Consider the following 20,116-nt stretch of genomic DNA (forward strand, 5'->3'; position numbering starts at 1 on the left):
AATATAAAACTTTAGAGCCTACAAGTCCACTCAGTCCTACTTCTTGTTCAGGCAATCACTAAGACAAACAAGATCGTTTACATTTATGGGAGATAATGCTGCCCGCTTCTTATTTAAAATGTTACCTGAAAGTGAGAACAGGCATTCGCATGGAACTGTTATAGCTGGCATTGCAAGTATTCACATGCCAGATACACTAAATATTCATATGCCCCTTCATGCTTTGACTTGTAGATTGCACTATTTTTAAAATCTTTTTTACAGTGCAAAAACTTGTAATAGAAATAATAATATAAAGTGAGCACTGTACACTTTGTATTCTGTGTTGTAATTGAAATCAATATATTTGAAAATGTAGAAAAACATCCAGAAATATTTATAATAAATTTAAATTGGTATTCTATTATTGTTCAACTGTGTGATTAAAGCTGCAATTCATCGCAACTATTTTTTTTAATCTCATGATTAATTATGATTATTTTTTTAATTGTTTGACAGCCCTAATTTTTTTACATGGTTAAAGCAATATTTGTTTTATTCTTTTAGTGGTAAAAATTGCATCTAAATTGTGTGTGTGTGTGTGTGTGTGTGTGTGTATATATATATATATATATATATATATATATATATATATATATATTAACCAACTTTATTTTTTTTTTATTGGTAGCAGAGGAATCTGTGTTTCTTGCGTTTTTTGCGGAATCTAAGGTTTTTGCGGGTGGAAGTGGGATAAAAGTGAAAGAAACAATGCGGGAGCCATTGGGAGTGGGCATTGCAGGGTAGGACGGGAGCAGGGTTAAAAAATAGTCCTGCGTAGGGCTCAGGTCCCAGGTGTTCTTTCCTCTCTTGTACCATCAAGGAAGGTCAGAATCACATTTGGTGCCTCTCCTTGCACTAACTTTTTCCAGGTCATTCAGAGCTCTCGTTTTCAGAGTGCTGCTCATATTCTAAGTCATATGACACTGGAACATGAACAGTAAACACCACACTAATATTTCAGCCTTTATGGGGTAAGATGGGCCCCCGTGACTTGCTGCATATTTGGCTGCACTATCTGAACTGGCCCTGCAGTTTAAACATATAGAGCAATTATGATGAGTAGGACAGACTTATAAAGGACAAACATTAGTAAGAGAGAGAAGGGTGTCCAGTGGTTAGGGCACTAGTCTGGTACTTGAGAAACCCATGTTTGGTTTCCTGTTTTGCCACAGACCTTGGGCAAGTCATGTCTCTCTGTGCTTCAGTTCTACATCTGTAAAATGGGGATAATAGTATTTCCTTATCTCACAGGGGTGTTGTGACGATAAACACAGTGAAGGCTGCAAAGTGTTCAGGTTCTACAGTGCTGGGGGCTATATAAGAATCATAGATAAATATTCTGCTTTTGCTACCTCCATGCTACCTGAATGAATCCATGTATCTGAGAGCAAATGTGGTTTCCTGTGTCCTCTTCGGTGCAGCGTGGTACCAAGCCTTCTAAGGCCAAAACCCAACATAAAGCTACTGAGGGGAAAATGTCAAAAGGGGTGTGCACAGCTGTGTCAATCTGGTATTTGAAACAAAAATCCTATATACTACAGCTCAGCAAGTGGAACATAGTTTTGAAGTGTAGCTTTGAACTCTGTCATTTTGAGTTTCATTAAGTGTTAGGGTACACCAAGGTATGAAGTTACAGTTTAATATCAGTGCTCTCGAGGTGTTCTCAGAGATACAAGGTAAATTTAAGTATATTGAATTAACCTTTGGGCTGTTGCTATTTAACCAAGTAAGACCTGGAGAGACTGTGAGATATTTTTCAAAAATAAATACTTCAATTAAAATCTGAACAATCAGTTCAAACATAGAAGACCTTTGATTCAGCTATTAATCAGTACCGCTTGGAATCTGTAGTTTTAGAAAAACACTTCGTTAGCTGTTGATTCTTGTACGATATGTTGTTTGCAAGCCTATTTACAAATGTTGGGCCATATTCTTTTATGCACTGAAGTCATTAAAGCTTCACCAGCTGGGAATTTGGTCCATTGGCAGGATTAATTTGTTGTAAATTCAATGACACCTGTGGCATTTTCCAAAGGTAGATACTGCACCCTTTTTCCAAGGTAGCTAATATAACTAAAACAAAGATTAATAGTTTAAAATGGCATATTGGTAAAGACAGCTATTCAGTTTACTGTGTTTGATTTATAAGATCATAGAGATAGCATGCAATGCATTACAAATCACTGGAATTGGCTGGTATAAACTGAAAGCAGAATTTAGCTTTGGAACTCTAAGAACTTCTCAATTTCCTTTTCTCCTTATATCCACGCTCAAGTTATAGTTTGTGAACAGGTTATTAAACCCTATGAGGAAAGTAAACTCAGTGCATCTTGTAAGGAGTGTTTTTTAACTGGTGGAATATATTGAAAATGTCCTTTTCAGAATTTGGGCCCAGTTAGTGTAAACTGAAGGATCTGGCCCATATCCTTTGTAATAGGATCGTTATATATGACCCGATTGTGGGTGGCCCTTGAGTGAGTACACAGTGTGAAGAGCAGGGCACAAAGAGCCTTCCCCCACTTGTGCCCCCACCATCATCCTAGCAAGTTCCACCTACAATTGCACAATCCCACGAGGTACAGTGAAGAGATGAGGCCATGGCCCCACCCCTCTTCTCCACCAGCAACAGAGCTGGCCACCATCATAAAGGGGAGTATATTGTGAAGGGGTGTAGCAATAGGTGTGCTCCCTTGTGCACTGGAGAGCTCTGGGAGGCACCTTCCCCTACTCAGGGCTATAAGCCAATCTAAGGGCTAGGTATTCAGAGGTTCTGAGCACCCACAATTCCAGTTGAAGTCAATGGGAGTTGCAGGAGCTCTGCACCTCTAAGGATCAGGCTGTAGTGTAGCAAAGTGTGATGAACCTTGGAGATGTATAACATAGGTATCATATATGTTAGCCACAGATTATAAATCAATATAAGCATATGCTGTGATCACACAAACTGACAAAATTAAGTGTGCAATGCTAAAAATCCCCATCTCATGTAAGTAGGCTTGGCAAAATTCAATCCTTAATTTTTGATAATATCAATGTATATTTTTAAGCATTTTTTTTAGAATTTTATCAATTTAAATTTTCAGAGCTGCAGAACATTATGGGGGGATCAGACAATGGGGAGGATCAGACAATAATTATTTGATGACAGTAGATAACGAGAATCAAAAAGTTAGTTTTATAATTGTTAAAACACAAATTGTCAACATCACATGTAAAAATATACAAAGTAAATAGCCTAAAATGAAACTGTAATAATTTCTCTAGCAGCAACTTTCTTACTTTGCCTAATTGTAAATTTTGATTATTATTGATGGAAATATTATTTTGTCAATTTGTGTGCGTACAGGGAAATTGATGTTTGTCAGCATTAACCAATAAAATCTAATTCTTCCAAACCTACATATAAGTAGTCATATTTCTTCCAATGGTCATTCATTTGGAAAATGTCTAGTTTTCTAAGGGTTAATCATATTTTTAATCAAATGTCAGAATCTGGCTCAAAAAAATATTATGCCTGTAAAAGATTTTCATTCTCTGTAGCTTTTGATGGTGTCAGTGAGCAGGGACTTGTACTGTAAGTCCGTCCACTCTGGTTTTAAAGTTCTTTTACAAATAATAATTTTTTTAAAGAAAATAGAATTGGTTTGTTTTTTAGATTTTGCTTCACTGTTAACATGCGAAGGGAACTTTAGCTGTTTATTTCATTGCCTCACAAACTATCCAAAACAAGAACAAAATTTACCAGTTACACCAGGAAGAAAATGAAAGAACAAATCAGAAATATTATCTGACGTGAAATCCCAGCAGCCCTTTTAATACAATGAACTGTAGTATAACTTTTACCAAGTTAAGAAGATTATTTTATTTTAGCCATAAAAAGTTATCTGCTTTAAAAGGGCATTTAAGACAGGTCCTCTGTTATATAAGTGCTATGCTTTTTCAAGTTTAGTATGGCAATTAATGTCAGTCAGAACTATTTCCTGAAATATGAACGAAGGGTTTATTTAATTTTGGGTCTTAAGTATTTTCTTCTTCAGAATAATAAATATGCAAGATATAAGATCTCTTCTGCATAAATGCCACATTCTGTGAATACAGGAGTACATTTTGATACATTTAAAATAATTCTTAGTAATGATTTTAAATGTAAAGCAATGATTTATTCCTGTCAGTACTGCAATGAGCTTTCATATAAAAAGTTCCTTTTTACTGAAGACTTTGATTCATTTGGCAAGGTCTCAGCTGTCATATTCTTAACAATGTTTTTGTACTTTGCAAGCTCCTCCTAGAGAATTGACAGAGGAAGAAAAACAACAGATTCTCCATTCAGAAGAATTCCTGATATTTTTCGACCGAACAATACGTGTAATTGAGCGAGCTTTGGCTGAAGATTCAGACATATTCTTTGACTACAGTGGCAGAGATGTAGAAGAGAAAGATGGGTCAGTTTTTCATTTTTTTAAATAACACCCCACTCTAATGTATATTGAAGAAAAGCTGATAAAGGTGCATCTTTAAAAAAAACAGAATACTGTACAGAGAGAGACGATTAAAGCTCAGAGGTTGATATGTTTGAAAGTCTATAATCAGTGTGTTATAGTGAATTATTTTGTAAAATAGCTTCATGGTTGATTGCACTGATTTCTTTTAAAATTCTTATTAGACCTAGTCTAAATTTTTTGAATTTCAATATTTTGACAACATTTCAAATTTTGATGAAAACAAGGAAAATATTGGGGAAAAATGATTTTTCCCTCTGATTATTATTTGTCATTTCATACTCCTTTTTAAACTTTGGACCAGATTTTTATGGGTAGTTAGGCACCTAAAGATATGGAAAGGCTCATGGTATCTTCAAAAGTGACTAGGAGCCTAACTTCTATTGGAGTTGAAAATCCCCTAATGTTCCTTACTACTTTAAAAATCTGGCTCTTTGCAACTGAGCTACTGACTAGATCATCAAGAGGAATCTTCAGGACAACTTCTTCATTATGATTCTTCTTTATTATAGCACTATCTTTCAGACAATATAAAAAAAATCAAGGTCTTGATCACCTGTTTTCATTAATATGTCATTATACATTTCAAGGGTAGGGTGTTAGTTCTGAAATCTTAGCTAGTTTCCACTTGGAGTAATTGCATTCTGCCTAAATGAAAGCTTGTCTACATGGTCAGTGAGTATGTGACAAGCCAAGGTGTGAATCTACAACACACTAGCCTGCTGTGCACTAACTGGCCATGTGGACCCTGCTGTGGTGCACTAAAAGTTCTGTGGTGCACACGGCAAAGTGTACTACGGAACATTTAGTGTGTGGTAGCAGGGTCCACCCAGCTGGATACTGAGTGGCAGGCTAGAGAACTGTAGATTCATACCCTAGTTTCGCATGCACTAAGTCTTTGTGTGGACAAGCTCTAAAATTCCCCCCCACAGTTTTAATTGGATACAGTATTCTTCATGTACTGCCCACTACTGAACAGCTGCAGTTCACCCCAGAGGTTCCTGTGATTCCTCTACACAGAGTTTATACAGCCAGTTAATACAATCTGTGAAGTATTTGGATCCATGTAGCTGAAAGGTGCTATGTAAATGCAAGATCACAATCATTAAATATCTTTAAATTAAAGCAAGAGTTTCTTTGTCTAAAGTTCAAGAAGAATCATGAAGACACAACTTTGAACAGCCCAATCCGTTGAAACCACCATTCTCCTCACAGAGCCAAACCTAAGTGGAGTTAGGGGTGATGGAATCTACTTCTCAACTGCCAGCCCGCAGGCAGACCACAGGGCTTCTGCTGCTGTTCTAGCCTGTGGGTTGGAATAATAGCAACTGCCCGTCTGTGGAGCTGCCCAGCCACTGAATCTCTATAAGCATAAATCCAGTGCCCCTGGCACAAGGCTTGCTCCTTTTCGTGCTGTTCTATTTGGAGCTGGTGCAGAGTCCATCTTTCCACACAAAATGGGTTTGGAGGTTGTCTTCTAAGAAGTATTAGTGCTCCTTACCAGGCTACCATGGGGCTTCCATGACAGGGTTGCCAACCCTCCTGAATTGGCCAGGAGTCTACTGGAATCGGCCTCAATCTCCCGGTGACTATTTTTAGCAATCTGGGAGTTTTTAATAGGCCAAAAGTCTGGTCGGTGGTGCAGCAGGGCTAAGGCAGGTTCCCTGCCTGCTCTGGCTCCACGTGGCTCCCGGAAGTGGCTGGTATGTCTGGCTCCTAGGCGCACGGGTGGCCAACGGGTTTCTGCGTGCTGCCCCCCATGCCCTGCCCAGAGCGCCAACTCCACAGCTCCCATTGGCTGGGAACTGCAGCCAGTGGGAGCTGTGAGGGAGTGCTTGCAGGCAGGGGCAGCACACGGAGCCAGACATGCTGGTCGTTTCCGGGAGCCACCCGAGGTAAGCGCTGCCCAGAGCCTGCACCTCTCACCCCCTCATACACACCAACCCCCTGCCTCAGCCCTGAGCCCCCATTGCACCCAAACTCCCTCCCAGAATCCGCATCCTTCATCCCTCCTGCACCCCAACCTCCTGCCCCAGCCCTGAGCCCCTTTCCGCACCCAAACTTCCTCCCAGTGCCCGCATCCTTCGCCCCCTCCCATACCCCAACCCTCTGCCCCAGCCCTGAGCCCCCTCCTGCACCCAAACTCCCTCCCAGAGTCTGCGCGGCCCACACCCTCCTGCACCCCAATCCCCTGCCCCAGTCTCAGCCCGGAGTCCCCTCCCACACTCTGAACCCCTCGGTCCCACCTCCCAGCCCAGAGCCCACACCACCTCCCGCACCCAACCCCTTGCCCCAGCCTGGTGAAAGTGAGTGAGCGTGGGGGAGAGCAAGCGATAGAGGGAGGGGGGATGAAGTGAGAAGGGGTGGGGCCTCGGAGAAGGGGCAGGGCATTGGCATGGCCTCGGGGGAAGGGCGAGGCAGATGGCAGGGTAAGGGTGTTTGGTTTTGTGCAATTAGACCGTTGGCAATGCAACCCTAGATGACGTTGAAGACCTTACTTAGACCATTGCAATGAGTGAATCCACAATAAACACAAGAAGGTAATGTGATAGGGGAATACATATATAGGACCAGACAGTCATTATAACTTGAGTGGCGATAACTTATGTGGGTTTGGAGCTGGGGCATATTATGGCTTTAGAAGAACTATACGCATTTCATAGGCACTGTGGAATATGTTGTTTATTATTATTTGAACTGTGGCAGAACCTAGAAGCTCCAGCCATGGACTAGGATCCCATGGTGCTAGGTGCTGTACAAACCCTAAACAAAAAATGGTCCCTGCCCCCAAAAGCTTACAATCTAAGTATAAGACAAGAAACAACAGCTGGATACAGACAGGACAGATGGAGGAGCACCAGGAAACAATGAGATCATGCTAGTCAGTGTGATAGGCAGTAGTTACAGTTCACCACTTGCCTCACAATTGTCAAGTTTTTGGTAAGCATCATGGCACAGGAGAGTTTTAAGAAGGGATTTGAAGGAAGATAAGGAACTAGCTTTGTGGATGTTTACAGGGAGCTCCTGCCATGCATGAGAGGCAACATGGGAGAAAGGATCGTTGTTTGAAAATGTAACAAGTGGGAGATGAAGGCTAGAATCATTGGATGATTGGAGGTGGGAAGTGACATCTCAGTAGCATGAGAGAGATGATTGGTGGGGTAGGGATAGGCTGAGAATGGTCTTGAAAATTAAGACAAATAGCTCATGTTTGATGGATAGAGGAAGGGGAACCAGTGGAAGGATGCAAGGAAGGGGTGACAATCAAAGTAATGAACTAGCAAAATGGTCTTTGCTGCAGAATTTCAAATGGAAATGATTGGGGCAAGATTGCATTTGTCAAGTCCAGAGAAGAGGATGTTGCAGTAGTCAAGACATGAGATGATGAGAGCCAGAATGAGACTTTTAGCTGCGTGGGTGGATAGGAAAGGTTGTATCTTAGCGATGTTACACAAAAAGAATTTGCAAGGTTTAGACAAAGCCTGAATGTGAGGATCAAGAGAGAGGACAGAATTGAAGATGATGCCCAGGTTGTGGGCCTAAGTGACAGCAAGGATGTTTGTCCACAGTGATTGAAGAAGCTGAATGGGGGAGGGCTTGGGGGGGAAATTAGCAATTCTGCTTTTGGTCAAATATGTATGCAAATTTATTCCAAATGCAAAAATGTGACTCTTCTGTTACTCCCAGATAAGCTGGCCAATAACACCAAATAGCCAAGGACAGGATTATTAAGTGAAGATGACAAGGCTGGGAAAGAGGGAATGGGAAAAGGGAGCAGTCAGAAATCCTTACATTTGTGGTCATGGCAAGTAAGCCTTGGTACTTTAAAGCATACTTTTTGTTGTTTGAATCCACACAGAGATGTTCAAGCCGGAGCCAACCTTTCCTTTAATCGTCAGTTCTATGATGAGCATTGGTCAAAGCATCGCGTTGTCACCTGTATGGATTGGTCTCTTCAGGTAAGATTTGCAGTTGTGAACCACATATAAAGCTTTGATTCTGTTTTATTTGGTAAGATTTTGTTTCATTGACATTAGGCATTAGTTAACAATTGGCTATGAAAGAGTGTGTGTGTAGAGGGAGGGGGAGACTAGTGAGTATCTGAATCTGTCTTTTGTTTGTATTTGATGTTAAAAATCATGACTTAATATTTAAACTATGTATTAATACCCTACCCAAATGGTAAAACCTCCAGTTTTCCACTCTCCTAACAACTTCTACCCTACAGTTACACATTTTCTGTACAAAAGTTTGTGGCATATTGAAAGTTTATAATTTGATGACCAAATAAAGTAAACACAATTGCAGGCAGGAATAACTAGCACAAAGAATTGAATATTTTGACTGTTTTATTTTTCATATTTAATGCCTTAAAAAAAGATGTTGAATGTACCTGACTCTGCCACAGAGATTTTCAGCAGAGCGCTACGAAAACCGAAGGGTCTTACAGATGACTTTAGGTCCAGCTTGCCACAGAGTACACCAGGTTTTCAGTACTGGGGCTTCTTTCCTGCAGGTCTCTGAGATATACAGGAGCAGTGACTAGTTGAAAGGGGAGCAGCAGATGAGGAGGACATGAAATATCCCGGCTCCTGAGCACCTTAGGAGCTTAATGTGTAAAAGTTTATGTGCTTAAAGTTGAAGTAGATGAGCAGTGTATGTGGATGGGGAGAGGCAATGGAATAGGCACCCCAGTGATTCTGACTAGCAATAATTTTCTCTCCATCCTCCTGTACACTTCCTAAGAGAGTAGGACTGTCTTTTGTCCCTCCATACCTGGTGATGGGTCTTTGTGTGTTAAAATAACAGTTGACAAGGTGAGGGGAAGCAGTGAATTGGCAGGCAGTTAGAATGAAAGGCATTGGAAGCCAGGGAGAGACAGTCCTGCATTAGATCAGGGGGCCCAAATAATTTAGTTTTAATGTGTCACATAAGCCATAGTGCCTTGGTTACATCATACATGATCCAAGATACTTTAGGAACAATGGGATATAATCTCATCTGCATGTGAACTGAGTTTTTTCGTCTATATAACTGACTCCCCAAGACTCAAATTAAGAATTTATTTCTGTGCTTTCATACCTAAGAATATAAATTTTACAAGAGGTATGTACTGGCATGTGGGTGGCCTTTAAGCACATATGGATTTACACAGAAATCAAGTATAAGCCTGAGGAAATGCTTATCATGGTTGTTCACTTGTTCAGGAGCTGGAAATTACATGGAATTCTTATCTGATATTTTCCTAACAGGCAGCTTTTAGTAGTCCCAGGACAGCAAGATAAAGCCGAGTTAGAAAACTGCCAGATGTAATTGCTCAGCCCCTCAGGCACACAAGCATGTTCTATTTCCCGCCTCTTTGTTCTGGGGTGGCCCTGCCCCGCCTTCCCCTCCCTGCCTTCCCCTCCCAGTAGCTCCTGAGTCCTTATTTCTTTGGCATGTGCAGTTGAGCTATTCTCAGTGCCACTCCACATTTCATTGGGGGTGGGCCACTCTGGCTTTTCACATTTCCTTTGTCGTGTTCATGTAATGGAGAAGGAACTTGAGCAAGCTTGACGTATCTCACCAAGCAGAGGTTTATGGTATGCTCACACTCCCACCCTGACATTATGCAATGCCTAGCGTACCAAACAGTATTTGACCTATCAGGCGAACGGCAGAATACATTACTCAATTGTCTGTGATTAAACTGTTCCTGCAAAATACGCTGAAGGCAAATAGGTTAACTGGAAAAGATATAAAAAGAACATTGATGCCTTGATTAAACATATTATCTTGTTCCCTAGTCACTTGTGATATATGGGTCAGGACATGTGGGATCCCTCATACAATTGAAGTCAATCCAGTGGTCCACTCATTCTTTTGCAGAAAGAAGGGTAAAAGTCTTAGGTCCTTACTCAGCTTTTATTCAGGCAAATGCCCAAATAGGTTCAACTTTCATGTAAAAAGGGAGGGAAATCACATTGCTTGGTTTAGAATGAGGTTATATCAGATAAAAAGCCAAAAACAAGTGAAAAGCTACAGAGTTCAGACACACAGTGTCTCTGATCCTTCTTGACTCTCATGTGATTACCCCAAAGGCAGGCCAAGGGTGGGACATTTTACAAAACTATCCTTAATGTAGACAGGACCTAAGTGTGGTGTTTTTGTCCCTGGGCTTGCTCCCTTCATATAAAAGCATTGTCCTATTGCTAAGTGTGGTGTTTGTCTGTGGGATTTACCCTTGCCTTCCCAAAAGGGGGATTGGTGTGCACCCATTGATTGGGGACCTGGGAGTCAGGATTTTCTTCATCAACCCCTGAGAGGTGCCCACCTGATAATTTTCATAGTGCTTCACCTCCTCTCTCAATAGCAATCACCTTTTCAAGTCAAAACTCCTCATAATGATGGTTGTCCAATTCAATATGATGCCAATCAATGACTGAATATCTAAAGTTGGGACTAAATTTACAAGTTGATGCCCACACTATGACTCCAGAATGCATTCAAACTGTTAACTTACAAGCTGGCATTTGTTTGTGCTCAGACAGGCTACCATAAAGTCACTTAGAAACCTCCAGTTGCTTTCTACAGGAGAATGAACTAGCCCCAAATAGGCAACTTTGCCGGTAAACAGATACTTAGGTACACAGTTAAGCTGTCTTTACCTCTCTCACAATCCTGGGAGGGATTGGCTGGTTTCTGGTGTAAAGCAGATCAGTCTTAAGGATGCTGTACTTTGTATCAGGTGCCAATGGCCCGTAAGGGCTGTTCCAGCAGCCAGGGAATGCCAGAATGTAGGTGCAACCCAGCCACGTTTCCTTTTCCCCAGAATGTCCCATACATTGGAGTTGGGAGAGGAGGTGAAATGAAAGCAGCTATGGCAGCCCTATGCTAACCAAATATTCCCTCACACATGGGAAGAGGGGTCTGGGATCTGGCCTCTATTCTACTTAGGAATGATAAAACTTGAATAAAAACATAATCAGCTGTATGAAACACTGGTCCATAAAAATGGACACAAGTTAGGTCTTTTCTATCACACTCAGCTCTATTTTTTTTTTTTGCTCCAAAGGAACTTTTGAAGGATGGGGGGAGGGTGAAAAAAGGTTTTAAAACATTTTTTAAAAATGCCTTTGTAGGCTTCAAACTAGAAGGGGCCAAATTCATGAAGTCATTATAGTTACATCAGGAATTAATTTGGCCCATTATCTTTATAGAAGCTGTCTGTATTGAAGAGCTGTTTCTCCCAGCTCTGCATTTCCCCTGCACAGTGGTAAATGGCTTGGAACTAAGAGATTTCACCAGCTTTCCTATGTAATGCTGCAGATACCAGAAGAAGAACTTGCGCTGAATCACTCTTGGTTGAAACTGGAGAGGCTTGATGACAAGTCATTCTCCATGAGGGCCCCATTGGTTTGCCAGAATCCATATCTTCTAACCTGGACATGACACAAAGCTCGTCTTTTGATCTTGGGCATTTGGATTGAGGGATAGAGTTTTTTGAAGTATATATATGTGTGTAAGTGGGGGATGAGAACAGTATAAATGACTTGTGTTGTGTGGGTAGATTATTGTTAATATTATTATTTTGATCTTGATATTTGATACCTGGGTTTTTAACGATCGTAAAAGTGCCCAGGCCAGTTTTAATGGTCACTTATTAGCTTAAATTATGAAATACATAAGCAAGTATTTGCATAAAGTATTTGCATAATGATGTACTCATTCACCCATATGCCAGTTCTATATAAATATATATATATATGCTTATTTTTCAGCAAGATTAGGTTAGATTCTTTTGTAATAAAGTAGATTTCTTGGTTTTTCTCATTCCTGATGTAACTGAATTGAAGTAAATAGACTTACATCAGAAATATGTTTGGCTCCCTATACTTAAATTAGTTTTGCTTATGATAGTTGAAAACAATATATTGAAATCAATATAGTCTGAAAGTCTAATTCATCATACATGTTTTCTTTGAGATTGACTGTACTAGAAAATATGGACCTGGTTCTTCACTGTAATGAGTGCCCTCAAATCCTGTTTGAGGGCACTCTGCACTCCAAAAGAGGACCTCAGCATCTTGCAGAATTAGACCCTGTGTGAAGAAGGTTTTCATTTGTTATTTGAATCTTCTGTACTAGATGCCTTATTCTTATTCTGAAATAAGAAGGAAAAAGCAACTCTCTACCCTGCTGAAGAATGTGGACTTCAGAATAAAAGCTGATCTATTGTTTGAATATTATATATATATATATATACATATATATATATATTATATTATTCTATAAATAATATAAATATATATATTGTATAAATTGATGGAGACTAAAATTTCATAGTCTCAGAAAGGAAATGTTTTAAGCATTCAAATTAAATTTTCAGATTTCACTCTTAGTAGAATTTCTGTAACGGGACCTTTTTCATAGCAAAGTTTGAATATCTGAAGTCTTTCTTAAGTTATATGTTTTAGAGAACTACCTACAGTAAATAATGTTATCCTGGTGATATCTGAGAGGACGCTATATGAAGCCAACAGAGAAATCTTTAAGGACTTTACTAATAAAATATAAAACCAAAGTGTAGCTAAACAGTATGTTTGGAGTGGTGTGTGTTATTATTAAAACCAGATACTTGTTACCACATGTAGCGTGAGAAATGATTGCTTCTGTCTCATATGATTTCACATAGTTTCTTCATCCCCAAAACAGAATCTAATCCTACTGCATGTTCTCTCGTGTCTAGTACCCTGAATTGATGGTTGCTTCTTATAACAATAACGAAGATGCTCCACATGAGCCAGATGGGGTGGCCTTAGTTTGGAACATGAAGTTTAAGAAAACCACACCAGAATATGTTTTCCATTGTCAGGTAAGATTCAGTAAGCCATTCATTTCCTACTAGGCAAAACAGAGTTGGCTATGCAACCCATCTGCCTATTGCTTGGATGAAGAGGCCAAGGTTAAAAATAGACAATTTTGGAAAAAGTACAAGCAGCAGTCTAATGTTTTGAGAAAGCATCAATCCTTGTGAAACAATAATGTAGCCCTGTCAGGGACTAAGTGTCATTCTCTATTTAAAACAACCCCTAAAAGAATTAGTTTATAAAGACCTTGCACTTATGAAGTAACTGTGGTGTACCACTTCCTCATCCAGGCAGCAACATATGCTTTCCCACCCACGTTCACTTCCTTGCGTCCTCTGTGTCCCAAGCTGCCTACTCTCACTCCTCTGATGTTCAATTTGATTTTTCAACTTTAAAATGCTTAAATATACATCACATTTCTGAACATTCATTTTGCTGATATCTTGGTAAAAATGACTTAAGCAATATGAGGATTCTTCAACAAATTAGCATTTGACTATCCTATGGGCTATCCAGCTACCATTTACTTTCACTCAATGCTATTGCATGGCCAAGCTTCTTCAGAAGTCTATAGACAATTTAAAAATAGTCTGATGCTTCATTTCCTTGTGCATGTTTACACTTCTTTCCCCATTGTTTTTCTATTTCACATGACATAGCCTGAAATCATCTGAATTTTCTGCTCATATTCTCTATTTCCATCACATTGCCCAAATGATGGAGCATGGCTTGGTTCAAGACTCCAGCCCCTTTATTAATACCCTTCCACTGTAATTATGTTTGGAATCCTGGCATGCAAAAAGCATGTGGAAAAGTTTCAGTTTGTAAAATTTTACAATTGGGGATTAGTAAACTGCAGATTATGCTGTGGTAAAAATTGCTTCTTTTGGAAGAATATGTATTGCCTGGCTAGCTGTGTAAACTGAGTGGTCATTTTACATTTAAGGACCAAAGATCTTTTTGAACTAAATTTATGTTTGGACTTTGGTACATTATCAGATGTAACATAGTGGGAGGGAGTTGCTGGAATTGGAGTAACTGCTTCAACCTGTAACCTTAAATTCACATGCTTTTCTAATTTACTATCCCAAAAGCAACTCCACAAGAAGCTGGGCCTGCACAATAAATATGCCATACATATTTTTATCTTTGAAATAAGAACATTTTTTTTCTTGGTATCCTATTTGGCAGTCTGATATGTCCCTTCAACACATCTGAGAGCATGGCATCCTAATTATGTTCAGATCATTTTAAGATATTCGTGCAGCTTCATGTTCTAAACAAAATATTAAAGTGGAGAAAATACCCATTGCATATTCAAAAGGAATATGGTTTTATTCAAGTTAATGGCCAGATTCTGACCAGTCCTGTATGGGAAGGGGAAGACAGAGAGAATAATATACCCCATGAATTAAAAATCTGCCAGGACGTGCACTTTAAAGCTAAATCAGTTCATGGAAATGAACCAGTATGGAGCCAGATTCATCCCCTCAAGGCACAAAGATGTCTTCAAGATTTGACTAATTGAGTTTCTTCTTACTTCTCCCATAGCAGGTAGGGTAGATCTCCTCACTTTCTGCCATGATATGATACAAGCATTGGGTCTGGACCCCTGAAAATCTCTGTCTTTTGGGATAGTCATGTAGCACAGTGCCTTCATGCAACAACTTGGGTTAACCTCTCCTACAGTGACAACGAGCTCAGATTCTGTGTCTATGGGAAATATTGTGGTGTTGTGCCAGGGTATCCACAGACATGTTGATGCTCATGTTCCCCAGTGCCATTTTAAGTTGGAGCCAAATCTGAACCATGGTTTCTGGGAAGGTATCACATAGAATTTCTCCTGTGTCCCGGATTGGCTGAGCATACCCCATGTGATTTAGAGGGGCAGCAGAAAGCATTTCACTTGGTCTCTTCAATACAGGCTGTTTTAGCTGAGCTAACTGATTCAGATGGAAAATACGAAAAAAAATGTATGCTACTCAGAGTCTGGAAGTCAGTTCTCTAGATCATCATGTTGTTATTCTATTAGTTAGTGGAAACCAACTGTATTATTTAGCCTTGTATCATATACATTACAGTTTTGCAAGGGAATATTCCCTGACTCAGAGTCCTGATTCAGACACTTCACTATGTCTTGTATCAGCTATGCCCAGTTTTCCTTCATAGACTCATAGACTCATAGAATTTAAGGTCAGAAGGGACCATTATGATCATCTGGTCTGACCTCCCGCATGATGCAGGCCACAAAGCCGTCCCTACCCTTTCCCTTGACTCTGCTGTTGAAGTCCTCAAATCCTGTGGCTTAGAGACTTCAGTTAGCAGAGAATCCTCCTGCTAGCGATCCCTGCCCCATGCTGCGGAGGAAGGCGAAAAACCTCCAGGGCCTCTGCCAATCTACCCTGGAGGAAAATTCCTTCCCAACCCCAAATATGGCGATCAGTAAAACCCTGAGCACGTAGGCAAGATTCTCCAGCCTGACCCTCATTAGCCATTATACTATTTACCTGCCATGGCACGCTGTTCCTTTGACTAAAATCATGTTATCCCATTAAACCATTCCCTCCATAAACTTATCTAGCTTAATCTTAAAACCAGACAGGTCCTTCGCCCCCACCGTTTCCCTCGGAAGGCTGTTCCAATATTTCACCCCTCTGACTGTCAGAAACCTTCATCTAATTTCAAGCCTAAACTTCCCCACGGCCAGTTTATATCCATTCGTTCTCATGTCCACATTAGTACTGAGCTGGAATAATTCCTCTCCCTCCCTGGTATTTATCCCTCTGATATATTTAAAGAGAGCAATCATATCCCCCCTCAGCCTTCGTTTGGTCAGGCTAAACAACCCGAGCTCCTCTAGTCTCCTTTCATACAACAGGTTTTCCATTCCTCTGCTCATCCTAGTGGCCCTTCTCTGTACTCGTTCCAGTTTGAGTTCATCTTTTTTAAACATGGGAGACCAGAACTGCACACAATACTCCAAATGAGGTCTCACCAGCGCCTTGTACAACGGAAGCAGCACCTCCTTATCCCTACTAGATATACCTCGCCTAATGCATCCCAAGACCGCATTGGCTTTTTTCACCGCCACGTCACATTGTCGACTCATAGTCATCCTGCGGTCTACAAGGACCCCGAGGTCTTTCTCCTCCTCCGTTACTTCTAACCGATGCGTCCCCAGCTTGTAACTAAAATTGTTGTTAGTCATCCCTAAATGCATAACCTTACACTTTTCACTATTAAATTTCATCCTATTTCTGATACTCCAATTCAGAAAGTCATTCAAGTCTCCCTGCAGAATATCCCTATCCTTCAGATCCAGCTGATACTGTGACTGTTCAGCAGTTATAGGTGAATGTACATTCTTCATTACAGCTACATTGCCCAGGCATGACAAAAGTTTTGCCTTGATCAGCTGCCTCCCACAACACCTCCCCATCCTTTGTCCCTGTATTTCCACATATCTGAGGTCTTGGAAAAACATCTATTGATCATGGGTAACCAAAATGTCCTGTGCAGGCAAGACGCCTGATCTGCTCACAGCTGTCCTCCCACAGTGATCACATATTATCTTCCACATAGACTCCATAGACAACACCCTCCATCATCTTCTACTCCACTATGATCTTTAAACTCAGCCTATACAAATATGTATATAATGACTAGAAATACCACCATCTCCATTTAGGTCATCCTGTACCCATCCAGATATGTAAAAGCTATTTATGAGTAAAACATAGATAAAGCTAGGTTTCAGAGTAGCAGCCGTGTTAGTCTGAATCCGCAAAAGAACAGGAGTACTTGTGTCATGCAGGCCTGAGGCCTGTAGGTCCTTTTGTTACAGCTTTATCTATAAAAATAACAGGAGTATTCGTGGCACCTTAGAGATTAACAAATTTATTTGAGCATAAATAAAGCCCACGAAAGCTTATGCTCTAATAAATTTGTTAGTCTCTAAGGTGCCACAAGTACTCCTGTTCTTTTTATAGATAAAGCTGTAACAAAAGGACCTACAGGCCTCAGGCCTGCATGACAATTAGCTTAGAATAGCTTAGAATAGCCTTAGCTAAGGCAGTGATGACATATGCGGTTACTAGGTAAGTTGTATTTAACCAATAGATTGACCTTAAGTCACAAGATAAGGATTACAATAAATGAGAGTGGTACATGATAGGGAAAGGCAAAGGGAGGTACTGCAGAAGTATACTTCTGGAATTTTAGGAAAGTTTAAAAGTATGTTGAGCTTAACCAAAACTTACATGAACTAACTGCAGGTGTACCATGGCAACTAATTGATGTAAGAATAATGTAAATGATTAATAGACCTAGTGAAGATAGGGACCCTAATATTGTTACGTGGAAGTACGTACAAGGAAAGAAAGTTGAAACCATCATTAAATATTATAATATATTGTGGGGGGCAGCGTAACTGCCTATGAAAGGTAAGACCTAGCCTGTGGGCAGTGGGATACGTTAGAATGACCATATGCAGATCGCTTCACCTATTTTGGGGTTCCCCAAAAGGGATGATGTGAGTATGCAAGTGTTGGACAATGTTGTTTTGGCTCTATCTCCTTTCCTATATTATAGTGGTTGTGATCCTGTTGGTTTGACTAACAAATTTTATAACATTGCTAGTCAGAGAGCACATAATGGACTGTTTCTCATGTGCTCCTCACGGTCCTCGTTCTGTTGACAACCTCACTACTGTAGCTAATTCGGAAGCAGAACCCTTTCAATTATTGCATAGTAGATAAAAGCAAATACCCGCTTATCAATCAGGCTACAACACTCTCAGTATGCCTCTGAGATATAGCAGATGCAGGCCAGATATGTACCCTTTACTTTGAGCACTCCACATAAATCAGCCACACATGCCAGAGTACAACATTAATAGACACAGGCTGAAGCCTTTCTTTTTCTGCACGGAGGAGAAACAGGAACTTGTACTTGAGTAGAATATATTGCATATTGAATTGTATTCAATTACATGAAAAGTTTCTCAAATTGTTGTAGTATCTATGAATTTCCTGGATTCCACGTTTTTATTGCCAGTAGGTACATGCTGTGTGGTGACATTTGTGGAACCTTCACTTTTTTATGTTCTGATGTGACTTTCAGATGTTTAATGTTTTCAACTTACAACATACTGTATATAACATAACTCTACATTAACAACGTATTTTTGAGACAGATGAAGTAAGAGGGAGAGATGGACTTTTTGTTTTTTCAATTACTGCATTCCTTCCCATTTAAATGCCTTTTTTATATCCCCTAAACCCAGAATTATATTTTGCTCACTAGTCCAAGTTCTGGTTCTAGTGAACCCACCTGATCATCCACAAAATCAGACTTTGCCTTTTAAATAGCAGCTTTGTAATGAGATTCAGACATGAGGAAACTGGACATTACAGATGTGAGTGTTTTCAAACTGCACAGCCAAAGAACCCATGCAAACTAGTTCTGAGAAAAAAATTATGAACCCATTTCAAACCAAGCTCTAGGAAATACCCCCAGATATGGTGTTATAGCATCAGCAGCAGTACGCTTGTGGATCCTCTATAGACCATTAATCAGATAAGTGAACTTCATCTGGACAGAACCTTAAATGATTTCAGCTTTAGAGTAAATTCTGTGAATGTTTGAAATTCCATGTCAGGAGTCATAACCTTACTTCTATATCTTTTTCAGTATATATTAAAGATGGTTATAAGTAAAATTCATTACAATGGGCTGTAAAGCTTTTTAGTGTTTGTTGTTTATTGTAATATTTTGCGAGACCATTGGAATTGCCATAGCTGATCACATCCATGGTCTGCCTTGTCCAGTATTCTTTCTGAAAGTGGTCAGTAGCAAATGCTTCAGTGGAAGGTTTATAGTTGCCACAAGGTCAGTTATGCAGTAATCTGTTAATAGAGGAGTTTTTTCTTAACACCAGGCAGCTAGGCTCAGGTTTTTAAGAATGTTTAGGCATTGCTGTATTCAGTATTGCAATGCCTAGCTGATTTATGATCCAAAGTCTCATTGTCAAAATTTGGGCACTTGTGGAGCCAAAATCCCTGTGACAGTGTATACGATTTAGGCTTCTAAGTGCCTAAATCACTTTTGAAAATGAGATTTAGGCTTCCAAATCAGTTAGGCATTGCAATGCCGAGTGCAGCAACACCTAAATAGCTTCAAAAATCTGAACCCTAGTTGTTATGTCCTGAAGCATGGGGGCTGATCTCCCCATAACAGACCTGATGAAGAGCTCTATGGAGCTCAAAAGCTGGTCTCTTTCACCAACAGAAGTTGGTCCAATAAAGATATTACCTCACCCGCCTTGTCTCTCTTATTTTAGCTATTGTAACTGGTGATTATGTTCTTGCTATTCTTATAAACATCTAATTCTTTTAAAAATCCTACTAAGTACTTTGGCCATAGCTGCTGGAACTGGGGGTGCTGCTGCACCCCTTAATTTGAAGTAGTTACTCTCATATACAGGATTTAGTTTGGTTCAATGGCTCGCAGCTCCCCCACTATGTAAATTGTTCCAGCGCCCTTGACTTTGGCTCATTAATGTAGTGTGGGTGGCAGTACGTTTCACAGATTAATTATATATTGTGTAAAATGTTTGATCATTTTTAAATATGTTGCTTTTTTATTTCGTTGACTATTCCCTTGTTATGTTTTAGAAGGGGAGAGACTAAATAACACCCAGCTCACCTTCTCTCTATTATTTATGAT

At 40.0% G+C, this 20,116-nt stretch overlaps 1 protein-coding gene across 3 annotated transcripts in view; it reads left to right on the top strand.

Annotated features, from left to right (window-relative positions):
* Positions 1-20,116, top strand: part of DYNC1I1 (dynein cytoplasmic 1 intermediate chain 1) — a 245,094-nt gene that overhangs the window by 137,539 nt on the left and 87,439 nt on the right. For all 3 annotated transcript variants that reach the window (XM_034760492.1, XM_034760494.1, XM_034760493.1), the window contains exons 8-10: positions 4,322-4,484; positions 8,401-8,500; positions 13,270-13,395. In XM_034760492.1, coding sequence (XP_034616383.1) covers positions 4,322-4,484; positions 8,401-8,500; positions 13,270-13,395 — 389 coding nt within the window. The remainder of the gene's footprint in view (positions 1-4,321; positions 4,485-8,400; positions 8,501-13,269; positions 13,396-20,116) is intronic.

Source organism: Trachemys scripta, chromosome 2, assembly GCF_013100865.1.
Source record: "Trachemys scripta elegans isolate TJP31775 chromosome 2, CAS_Tse_1.0, whole genome shotgun sequence".
Lineage (NCBI taxonomy): Eukaryota > Metazoa > Chordata > Testudines > Emydidae > Trachemys > Trachemys scripta.